General features: G+C 54.2%; 1 protein-coding gene across 3 annotated transcripts in view; it reads right to left on the bottom strand.

Annotated features, from left to right (window-relative positions):
* PTPRA (protein tyrosine phosphatase receptor type A) overlaps positions 1-12271 on the bottom strand; it is a 97731-nt gene that overhangs the window by 48212 nt on the left and 37248 nt on the right. For 2 of the 3 annotated variants that reach the window (XM_083832770.1, XM_083832772.1), the window contains one exon: positions 3219-3290. In XM_083832770.1, coding sequence (XP_083688896.1) covers positions 3219-3251 — 33 coding nt within the window. In that variant the 5' untranslated portion in view covers positions 3252-3290. Of the gene's footprint in view, positions 1-3218; positions 3291-11491; positions 11613-12271 lie in introns of all 3 variants that reach the window. The other variant, XM_083832771.1, reaches the window with a different exon arrangement.

The raw sequence follows: 12271 nt of genomic DNA, 5'->3' as shown, positions 1-12271 counted from the left end.
TGCCGTGTGATCAGTGAGAGGACGAAGCGATGGCACAAAATGGTCTTCCTGAGGAGTTTACCTTTCAGAGTGGCTCCTGGAAATCTCCTCGGTCCCCTCCGAGGGCAGCCGGTGCCTCCGCGCAGCCTCCCTTGCAGCAGCAGCAGCGCTCCAACAACAAATTAAATTTCAAGTTAATAAGGGAACGCATACCAGCGGAGCGAGCCAACCACAATTACCGACTATTATCTGCCAGGAAAGATCTTTCAGTTATTGTGGGTAGCGCTGAAAACATCGTCTTGGTGATCAGCGCCGCTGGAGACGGCGAGAAGAAAACCACACGCGTTGAGTATCACGCAACGCCCCAGGGCACGGCGCCTCGCTCCCCACCTCCCGAAGGACGCTGGCAACGCGGCTGGGAAAGGCTCAGGGAAGGACAGGGATGATCTGGAGGAGGTGAGCAGCTTCTGGTGGACTTTCTTGGAAGAAGAAATGTGGTTTTAGTACCCCCACCCTCAACAAAACGTCGCAGCAGGCGCTCCGCGCAGCACCGGTGTCGATATGACTGTCGCCAACCCCCTTTTGAGCAGCTCACCGCTCAACCAGAACTTCTAACCCGCTCAAAAACCCCACAAACGCACACAGCCCAGCTGTGTCTGCGGTAGCGAACCATTACTCATCACAGAACCATCTCGGTGGGAAAAGACCTTCGAGGTCTGCACGTCCAGCCTCTTGCTTTGGGCGTGCCGCGGCGCTCTTCCCAACCCAACGCCGCAGATGCGAGCGGTGGGACCACGTGTGCACCACCAGCCTCATCTCCCACACCTCTGCATGACACGCTGAATTGATCTCCTAAAGGAAGAAATTCTCCTTTTTTTCCCTATCAAAGGCAGTTTTTGAGTAAATAGGTACATTCTAGACAAAGCCTTTTAGACGAACAGCCTAACGCGTTCATCCTTTCTACGGTCTACTTTCCTACTGTCTAGGAAAATGAAGGATTATCAGCTAATTATTTAATACCAGCAAGTTTAGTCAAATTTTAAGTGACGATGATGGATTTAGCATCCATTCAGAATTCTGAGCTAAAATACTAAGCCGACCTCTTTACGTGAAGCCTGGTTTTAAGCCACCCAAGCTTCAAGTGATCCTTTCATAGCTCTTCCTATTCCTACGAGACATCGTAATTTTAAATATTGGATAATTCGAGGCTGCAAGCTTGAAGGTTTCTTTGAAACGTCAATTTGTCGCTTTTTGAAGACAGACTGATGGCACTGTAGCTAATTTGTTTAATTAGTAATTTACAGGAAGATCTCTCTAAGAGAACGTAAAACCCTTCAAATGAAACGCTCTAAGTGCAAAATCAAGAGGCCATCCCTCATGGGTGTTTACGCCCATCTTCTACAGATTTCGGGCTGTAGTTCCTGCTGTTGATGGACTTACTCCTCCCAGCCACGGAGCTGAACCTCACAAAGGTCAAACACAACTGTCCCGGGTTCTCCCCATAACGGGGAGCATGGCTTTTTCAAAATCGTGCCGAGACGGAAAATCCTGATGAGAAGGAAAGAGGCCAGCAGAGAAAATGAACGCGGGCATCAGGATGCTGTCACACGGCCCCGTCCGCCCCGGATGGAAGGAGTTTTCCCCCAAATTTCAGCTGCTGTGTGCTGTCCCCCAGGCGCACAAACCTTGCAAAACACCCATGGGTGCTCGTGGAGCGCAGGGAGAAGGCTCGCACAGATGTTCGTTTTGTAAGAAATGGTAATTCATGCAAATCCCTGCTCCGAGCAAATTCCGCAGTAGTGCATCTTATCGCAAGCCAAACAGAAAGTACAGATACATTTGAGATCCATAAGCCTGCATTAAAAGAATTTGCTCTTGTTACGGCTTGAATTTCCCCCTCTCCCCGCAATTCCTCTGCCGGTAAGCTATCCAGCACCGCCAAACCCCGAGCAAACCACTAATTCCAGTGGTGCTAAACGGAAGCGTAAACCCCAACCGCGACATAAAGTAACGCCTGTGTTAGAGGGCCAGAGATATGTAGAGATATAACACACCCCGCACTCACTCAGAAGACTGTCTTAAATATTTACAGCCCCAAAAATGTGAGAACAAAATCCTGCTCGTGGCGTTGGTCCCACTTGGGCTCCCAAGCGTCCCCCCAAAATGTTGCTGGGTTTGGGGTGTTTGCCACCGTGGTGGGAACTCAGAGCCTGGAACCCTTCCAAGCTGCTCAACCCAAATGTTTTAAGAGCTCAGGTGTACATGGAGGGTCTTGAAGCGTTATGTACTGTCAGGAGGCTTGTGTAGAGCCAGCTAAAGGGGTGTCCCCATGGTAAAGACACACCAAAATGCAGAGGGAGCGAAGGAGCCGTGGGTGCCCACGTGAGCCCCAGGGCAGGAAACCCAGAGCAGGAGCCAAGGGAGATGCCGCGGGCACCCGCCCGTAACCTCTGAAGCACCAGATATCCCCTCCTCCAGCTCCTGAAGACCCTCTCGGGACTTTTTTACCCACTGGAAAGGTCGGCTCACATTTAGGTGCCAAAACAGTGCCCTCCAGCGCCCCGACGCGCTCCGCAGCCAGCCTCAGCAAGGCCAGACCCCAGGTTCTCGAGCAGAGATTGCCAAAACTGCTTCTTTTTAGCTCCGTGCACACTTGGGTTTTCTTTCCCAGTGTTGTGCAACAGCTCGGTGCTTTTAACAGCAGGGATTTTCCTCCGTTTCATTCACCAAGAACTGAGTACTCCCTTACCGCACCTGGAGATGGACCAGCTTTCCACAGAAGTTCAAGCTGGCAAAAATAAACTAACAGAATATATTTTTAGTTTTTTTTTGTTTTTTTTTTTTGGGGGGGGAAACGGCAAGCTAGAACCTGAGTTCCAACTCAACCACGAGGCTTCTGCAGAACAAAAAAATCCCTGTGCTGAGCGCTCTCAAACAGGAGCCGTGCCCCTTCCAACCCTACGCCAACAGAGCCCGCATTATCCTTTGGGGGAGGAAGTAAGATTTTTTCCACTTAGCTACGTTCCCAGGTAATTCTTAAATAAGATTTCCCTTCCCCTGTGTTTAAAGGGACGCTCTGCTCCGAGACAAGGATGTAATGCCTTAACGCCCCTCCGTATTGCCGTGGCTGTGTACTGAACCCTAAAATAGCGACGAGCGGCCTGCCGCCGGCGAGCTGGGATTTATTTCAAGGAGAGGGCAAATTCCGAGAGGCCAAAATTCACAACGCTTCTTCCTACCTTAATTATCGTCAGTAAATCATCCACCTGCATGTCATTAGGAGCCCATAAAGGTTCTTCCAGCGGTGCCCCCTGCAAACAAACCAAAAAAAGAGCTTTTAAAACCAAGCAGTTACAATTCGGCGACGTCTTTGCGCAACAGAATTTCCACTGCAAGGCAATTCCACGCCGTTTTACCTACACGCAAAACGCTCGTTTTTGTTATTGAGACATGCTTGGAGGCAGAAGGAATAAAAAGTGATGATTTTGAAAACCAAAGCTAGAAAAAGGAGAGATATCGTGTTCGTGGCTCCGTACGAGTGTGCATTCACCCAGGGCAGCGGGGATATGCGTCGAAGCAGTTCTGTATTTGTTCATTTTTCCCACCCAAGCACGGAGGCCAGCAAACCCCAAATCCATCCCCACGGCTTGTGATGGCCACATGCCACCGGGGTTCCCCAGATCCAAGCCCCTCCGGATGCAGACTTTGGCTGTAGGGTCAAGTGCAGCCTACAGTTCTCCCTCCCAACCCACTGCGGACCTACACCAGCTCTTCGAAGCCAGGTTTGGCCCAAACCGCAAAGTTTCCATAAGCAGCTCCGCTGTCAGTATTTTCACGGGCAATTTATCCATCCGTGCACAAAGCTGCCAGGTTCAGTCACAGCCTTGGGCGGCACCGATGAGCTCGTGAAAAATCTGAGGCCGTGGCATTTCCAGCTTTAGGAAGCGGTGCCAGGACAAAGGCTGCCCTTCCCCGGTTATTAATGCCATCCGGGAGCTGAAAGAGAATCGACGAAGCTGTTTTGCAAAAAAAAAAAAAAAACACAAAGTTTTTGCAAAGTTTGGAGCGCGACGCACGCGGCGGGCGCTCCCGTCGCCTTCCAGAAGGAAGCTGACATGGTGCCGCAGGAAAAACCTACGCTGGGGGGTAACAATAATAAAAAATCAAATGCAAAGCCAGAACGAAAGCTGGAGTGAGGTGGCCGTAAAACCGGAGCAGCAGAAGGGGATTCCTGATGGGCACCTGGCTCCTTCCGACGGGCTGGGAGCTCAGGGGGGTACCTGCACAAACACCTCCTCGTGGTACAAACACGAGAATACTGATGGCCAAAGGGCAAACGCATGACAGCCCACCTTGAGAATGGCACCGTTACCGTCTGTAGCGGTTATTTGTAGGTGTCAGTGTTAGCGTGTACGTTATTTATGGGTACGTTCGGATGGAGACAATTCAGGCAGGTAAACCCATTCTCTGTTAGGGCACACCAACAGCAAGGAAGATACCATGGCTTTAGGAAAGAGCTTCCGTTTTCTACGGCCAAAATTCAGTTTTCCAGTTCCCAGAGCATCAGGAAACCCAACACTGATGCAATCCAAGCATTTCTGGAGAACACAGCAACAGAAAGCTGCTCGAGGAGGGGCTTCAGCTACGAGAGAGACCCGGGGACTCAGCAGCCAAACATCCCCCAGCCAACGCCGCAAGCTTCGAGATCCCTCTGCACACCTTGCAAGCAATGAGGGCAGGTGAAGGAAAAGTTTACTGCGTGCTCTCCTATTTTAGATTCACTGGAGGAACGTTTTCTTGCTAAGAAGCCAGGCGAATTGGCCGCGTGTTTCTGGAAACGCGCAAGTAGGAGAGGAAGAGCTGGGGGTTTGCAAGCTCGCTGCGGCTCCATCCATGTGAAATACGGGTTCAGGAACTAGGAGGGCAGCTATCAAAGAACCCCATTTACAAAGCGCTTTGGGGTTTGCAGCACGTGCTGGGGCTCGAGACGACTCCAACGGGTTTGTTACTGCAGGACATTAAGGCTACAAAACGCTGAAATGCTCCAGATCCGCTCCCCGCTCAGCCGGGGTTGACAAAGGTGGCTTACGGTTATCGGGCTGCTCCGTCTCTTATTAAAATAATTAAGGGAGCGGTAAGCCAGGTATTAGATGGCTAGACAGAGCAAATCCCACCGCCCGCGTAATCCACCTGGAAGCCAAGTGTTTCCAGGGAAATCGAAGCTGCCTCTAATCCCTGCAAATCTCGGTCCAGGGAGCTTTTATTCTCCTGCCTCCTGCCGCAAGTTATTCCTGCCGCGCGCCCCTTCGTGCTGCCAGAGCTTCGGGGGCAAACCGACAGGGAAATTAACGTTTTGGTAACAAAGCACAAATTTTGGATGCTTCAGACGCAGCGTGGCGTGGGCAGCTTTACACTTGGGTTGAAAGCAGACCCGCTTCCCTCCGCGCTTGGTTTAATCGCACGTATCAACGCGCATAAATCAGGACAATCTGAGCGTAAATCAGGTGTGGTTGCGCTGGTTTAGATGGGCCGAGCATGCCTGCAACCTGCCGTTTCACCAAAAAGGGGCAGGAGACCTGCCGGGACCGCTGGCACTGCCCGAAGCTCTAATTCCCCTTCCTACACATCTCCCCCGAGCCCCCACCGGCTGATTTACGGAGACAGGGAGAGGCTGCCCGGAAAATAAACCACCAGGGCGCAACCACTGATACGCACAAGGAAAATAATAAAGGGTAGGAGACTCAAATCCCCTGTGCTTTAATTATCTGACCTGCCCCAAAGAAGCAAGGCATCCCCAGCAGGACGGGAGCTGCCGAGGGTGGCTCTGCTCCTGCCCGGCCAGCACCAGGGCAGCTCCTCAGCTCTTTCCGTTTCCCTACCAGAACCTCTCGCCAATTTAGCTGCCAAAGAGGATCGTTACGATGAAAAATCCCACCTGGGGGACTCGGGCTCTCTCTCACTTCAGAGGGAACCCGAGCTCGGTCTGTTCTCCGGGATGCAGCCAGGAGTGTTTCCTCTGACAGTCGTGCTGGCACTCTGCCTGGCTAAAAAACGCGCTGCAGAAGAGCCCCGAGCACTGACCCACTGCTAAAAGTGCTTAAAAACATCAAATGCTGAATTTTCAGAGAGTAGCGGGGCCTAAATACCAAAGCAGCCCAGGAAGGGAAGCCTGAGTGAAAGGTTTTTAAAGGCTTTCAGCCTCAGCGTTCCTGCACTCCCGCACCCCTTCGCCGCTTTGATGGGATAAATATCAGAGGATGGTTTTGGAGCACCCAGAAGCTGCACATCCGCGATACAGAGGCAGAGACCCGAGACCCCGACACAAATCCCGTGGAAGCACCCGGAGGAGCGATGATCAGAGCCTCAAACGCTGCTTGCATCCAGGCATGGCGAGCAAACCCCAACTGACCTGCGGCAAAGGAAGCAGGAACAGAAACGAGTTATCGCAGGGATGCGAAAGCAAGGGCTGCCTCGGAGGGGGGAAATCCTAAAAGGACAGCGGGGTAGCAGGCTGGAACTGGGGGACTCCACGAGCAGAAGCGCACTGCCAAAGCAATTAGCGAGGCACTAACGAAGATAACCGAGAGGCAGCGCTGTGAGTGCTCAGCCAACAAACCGGCCGGGGCCCCTCTCCAGCTCCCCAGCTCGACGCACACCCTTGAGCAGGAGCTGATGAGTTGGGGCCTTTTTTTAAATTTTTTTTCCATCTTTACCAGTAGTTCAGCAGCAAAAGCAAACTCATCTCTGCCTCTCCACGAAGTGCTACGGCTCCTGGCACGGTCCAGCAGCAGCACCCTGACTGCCGGAGCTTCCCAAGCGCCCCAGATGCAGAATCCCTTGGCTCAGCAGCAGTGTCGGGCACTCGGACAGCTCTTCCCCCCACCCCTGGGTGACAATTAGCTTGGGTCTGCCCCCAGCACGTTAGCTTGGGGTGGCGGCTGAGCCAAAGATATACGCTAAAGGGTTTGCCCGGAGACTTGCCAAAATAAATCGGTTCAAAAAAGGCAAACACAAAACAGGCGCTGCCTGCACCATCAGCTGGAAGCTGCTAGGAACAGAACACAGTAAGATTTCAAAAGACGGGTCCAAAAAAACGATTCCTCAGTTCCCCTTAAAGCATAAAAGCAATAGGGTTTTGTTTCCGTCATGAACAATTTCTTTAATTGCTTCTAATGGAGCCCAACCTGGAGACCTGGGCCAGCCCCTGCCGGCGCTGAGCTCCCGGCACCCGCCGCCGCCCCGACCCGCCACGGCAATTCCTGCAATTCAAGTCTGGCAAACAATTGCTGCCCTGAAACGGGACAGCATCCAATCGTTATCTCCTTTCTTGTAAAAATAAGAAAAAAAAACAACAGACAAACCCTTCTAATACCTGCATGTTTCCCGTGCAGGAGCTGCCACCGCGCAGGCACGACCACGGCGCGCGCCGGGACTCCTCACGGCTCTGCCCGGTGATGTTGCTCCTCTCGGCCGAGCACAAAGCATGGCAGAGCTAAATGATTGGGGGGGGGGGGGGAAGCGCCTGGCTGCCTCCCCGACGCCCGAACGAGCTGGCAGCTTGCAGAAGGTAAATCTTTAAATCTTTACCACGCTTCTCGGCACAGCAGCCGACGCGCAGCCGCCTTCGCTTGGGTGCCAGCACTGCCGTACGTCCCCCCCCTGGTATTTCATCTCCACCCAGCTGTCCTCACCCGCCCTAGGACTTCCCTCCCCCAGCAACCCTTTATTAAACCTCTCCAAAAATCACTTTTTCGGGCGCTTTTCCTGTGCCCACGCTCGCTGTGGATGCATCCCGCCCTGAACTAACGCGGGGCAGACACCGAGCCCTGGCCAAACACGTTAACCCAGCATTACGGGGAACCCAAAATGATGTGGAAGGGGCACCCAACCTTCTGTGCGAGGGTTTTGTTTGCGCGGCTCAGCTCGCCGCCGCACACCTGATAAGAGGCTGCAGCACCGACACACCCCGAGATAAACCCCAAGGGCTCGAACCCTCCAAACTCCATTACGCGCCCCGAGCGAGGCGGGGGAAACAAACACCCAAAGAAAAGGCTCTGTGCGTAACGAGACCGTTTCCCTCGGCAAACATTTCTGCCTTCCTTTCCTTGCCAGATCTGCGTGTGCACGCCGAAATGGTGCCCTCGTGTTTGCTTAGCCCCGTGTCGTTGCCTCCCGGCGCCGCTCCTACGGACGAAGCCCAGCACCGATGCCCAACGCAGCAGCACACGGCGGTCCTCTCCTGCTGCTGGCCAAATTCGGACCTTGTTCTTTCTCAGGAATGTTGGTAAACGCCAGAAGACCCCTCCAGGAGACCCAGCAAAGCTTTAGGAAAAGAGGCATCGTCTGTAAATTGGCCGGGAGGGGTGGGAAAACCAAAGGCACTGCAGGGGTGGCCACGGACCCCGAGGGCCGCGTCCCAGGAACCCAGCGGGTGCTTGCTGGGAGATGGCAGAGCCATAAATGAGAGGTGCTAACAGCCAGTTTGGGTATTAGCAGATATTCAGACAGGCTGTGACCCTACCCGAACGCATTTTGGGGCGGCACGGTACCCCTGAGCTCTGTGCCATGGACGTTAGGGCTGATGAGAGCGTCGCGTGAAGGGCAACGCATAGCGCGGCAGCCGAGCTCTCGTTTCCAGCTCAGCCAAACGTTTGCAACCTTTTAATTCCTCTTCCTCTTGAGACTTCCTGAACACATACAAATACTTAGGAAGGAAAGATAAAAATGCACATGACTCGGTCAGCCTCCCTGGGCACGGCTCCTGCCCGCGGCTCGGTGCTGGTTCCCTTTGCAGGAAGGTTTTGGAGCGCACGAACGCGCCAAACCGACGGCTACACCTCTCACCCCTCAATTCCCCAAATGTTTTGGAGGAAAATCCCACGGCCCCAGCTGGCGGTTTCCCTGCCAGCTCTCGAATTCAGGGATTTCTATTCCCGACGAAGCGAGAACGTGGGCTGCTCCTGCCACACACACGCCGGGCTGACAGGGCCAAGGCTGCAGCGTGCCGCGCGGCCGCCGCCTGCTCCTCTCCCAAATCCCCGGCGCCGCGACGGAAACCTGCTCCGCAAAAAGTTTTTGGCTTTACGGGGTCCAGGGGCCAGCAAATTCGAGCATTTCTAAAGGTTCCCGTCCCAAAACGGCCCCAGCCTTTTGTCAAAGCCCACCCCACAGACCGCCAAGCGGAGCCACAGCCGCTGGAGTGCGCGTTTTAGGCAGGTCCCCGCGGCGCAGCAGCTCGCCCGGCGGCGCTTTCAGCCCTTCCCGTGATTTCCTGCAGCCTCTCGCACGCAGGAGCGGGGCAGGGAAGCCGAGCAGCCCTCCAGGAAGCTGCCTCGAGAAAAGAAACCCCGGCCAGATTTCTAAAAATGGTTAGAAGCTTCGGACGGCGATAGGATGTGCTTCGTCCCTCCGCGCAGATGGGTTTCTGAGCCCCGGCTATAAATACGGCATTGTCGCGGCCGGGACATTGTGCTGTGCTCCTCCGGGTCACAAGTTCAGAGCTTGTGGCGGAGCTGCTCCGAAAGCGAGGGCTCCTTTAGGGCCGTCATAAACGCCCGAGTTCCCCAGCACCTTTTTTTTGCTGGGCGAAGGGTTTCACATCGCGTCTTTTATCCCCGTCCTCGGTGCTGATTTGGACCCCCCGTTAGCACCTCCGCGGCACATCCCGCTCCGATTTAACGATGGACAGATCCCTCAGCAGGCTGTGGCGGTGCAGGATAAGGGTTCGACAGAAAGGCAAGCTGAAACAGCGAAAAAAAAAAATTAAGCCACAGCAGCTGAGGCCAAAGGAAGAAGGGTTTTCGCTCCTGGCACTCACACTCTACAATTTCGGGGCGTTAAGGGAAGATTTCCACCTCCGGGCTTGACCGTCAGGCTCCGATTTTAGAGCCAGTGTCAAAACAAACTGCAGTTTTTGAGTACATCCACCCGCTTTTTATAGGACAAGGAACCATCACCAATTGGTTTTGCTTGCATTTATTTATAACTGGCTTGAATCACCCCCCGTGTGATAGGGGTTGCCCCCTGAGTAACTCCACGAGCACAAGGACCCTTTCCCCAGTCCCAATGTTAGCTCTGCTGCGGCTTTTAGGGTGGGGGAAATTGGAGAGGTTGGGGACGCACCCGCCTAACAGCGCAGATACCCAGGGGATCTCAGAGGACCTTAGGATCTGGGGAATTAGGGCACGGAGCGAGAATTATGGCAGGGAACCTTCACCTGCGGGTCTGAAGGCATCAGCCCCCTCGATCCCAAAACGTTACAAAGGGGTTATGGGGCAACTTTCTGGGGATGCAGCTTGGGGGCTTCCAGCGTAGCCACGTTGTGGTCCAAACCACCCAAATCCCCCCCCCGAGACAGCCAGAGACCCCAAACCATGCTCCCTGTGCAAGCCACAAGAGTTCTGCCGGAGAATTTTGTCGGCGGGGTGCTGGGGATGGCAGGACGAAACCCGCGGGACTCACGGTGCCGGCAGCAAGGTCCCCGCAATGCTGCACAAGGACGCCGCACAGTTCCCACCCTGGGAACTCTGTAACCTCTGGATGCACGCTGTCAAGCCTGGGGATGGAAACCAGAGCCAAAAGCCAGGGACAGGACCTCTCCACGGACGGAAAACCTACGGCCGAGCTGTGGGCCCAGGCGTTGCGTGCAGCTGTGGGGCTTCACTCGAATCCGCCGCGATAATCCCCCTCGGACTGAAGATGCAAGAATACAAGAGGGCTCTGTGTTGTTTTGGGGTTTCTGCTTTGTTTTGGGCTTTCTGCTTTGTTTTGGGCTTTCTGCTTTGTTTCACCAGCGCAGACCCTGCAGCCAGCAGCCTGGCTCTCTGGCCGTTCTCTCGGTACCGCCGTACTTGCTTAAAGACACAAAACGCTGCTTTAAAGGGCTGGGTTTGGCTTTTATTGCAAGCCACGCATCTTCAGTTCAAACCTGCTCATGTCCTTCCCCCGAGAGAAGGCAAACCTCCAGCCAGGACTGCTTAAAGCCTGTCCCCCTGGGTACCCCATTCCTGCCTTAGCGGCTACGTTCAGTACGATCTGTGATCTCAGCTTCTTAAAAAATAATCCGCAGCGAAGGTGCCAAGCGTCAGACACCCACCGGCACCCTCGCTGTTGGTGTTTTAAACCCTGGAAGCCCATTGCAGGCAAAATTTGAAAGGCCCTGAGCTACAAAGCCCTGGACCAGAGCGCTTTTCTGAGTTAAACACATGCCACCAGCGCAAAGCCCGGGTTACCAGCACGCCCTGTGTACGACCGCCTCCCCCTTCCCTTTCCCTCCGTGGCCAACGAGGCCCTCGAGAGAAGTTTGTCTTAATTTAAACGTAAAGTCGCGCAGCCAAATTGCCAGCCCGCCCGGGGGCTCCTCCAGCCGACCACGCGGAGGGGAGGCAGGCGGGAGGCACGAGGGTGAAGGAGCACGCGGCTGCTTTGCGTGGAGCAGGCTGCGCCGGCACAGCGCCGGGGCAGGGTTTATTTTCCCCTGTGTCATCCCTTTTTTTTTTTTTGCTGTATTTACCAGGCACCGAGGAACCGAAACTTCTTCCTGCAGATCATATGCTGGTCAGGCCCTCGGCGCCCGGGATGCTGGTCGAGGCTCGGCAGGGGGATGTCTCCAGCCTACCAGCACCTGCAACAGGCTTTAAGAGAACAACAGGGCAGCTAAATCTACCTCTCGTGTAACTGTTCTTCCCCCCAAATCTCCGCAGCCCTAAGGAAAGAAGAAGAAATCCATTTAGGGTGGGTACGTGCTGCGAGCAGGCCAGGCTCCCGGCAAAAAGGAGGCTGAGTTCCTTTTTCTGGCTCCGCTACCACGTTGTTTTACCCTGCTCTATTCCTCTTTCCTTACCGTCCCAAGTCCTGTCTATTCAAAGGAAGGTTCTACCACAGGGACTTTCACTGCTGGTAAGACGATCGGAGAGCAAGCGCGCACGTACGCGAGCAGCAAAGCCCCCGGCACGAGCTGGGCGCAGGCTTTGCAGCAGCCCCAGCTGCGGCCAAGCGCACTCGTGTTCCCACAACACCACAACAAAAACATCCGAGACAACCCCTTCTCTTTTACAGATACTCGAAACTTGAGATGATTTCGTCTGCTTTCCTCCCGTAGCTATTTTCAGCGCCGTCCTCCCTGCTCTGAGCAGCTCCTTCTCCAGCACTGCCAACATCCACAACAAATTCGCTCCGTACGTTGTTTATTCCGATGAAACTTCGGACACTGCCATGCTTCTGAGCAGGCAAGTGCCAGCAAACCCCAAAAATACAGAATTAATGCATTTAAATGTGTTATATTTAAATGTGT

This window comes from Anser anser (assembly GCF_964211835.1).
Source record: "Anser anser genome assembly, chromosome: 4".
Classification (NCBI taxonomy): Eukaryota; Metazoa; Chordata; class Aves; order Anseriformes; family Anatidae; genus Anser; species Anser anser.
Note: the sequence above shows the minus strand (reverse complement) of the source record. Positions and strands in the feature narration are given on the sequence as shown.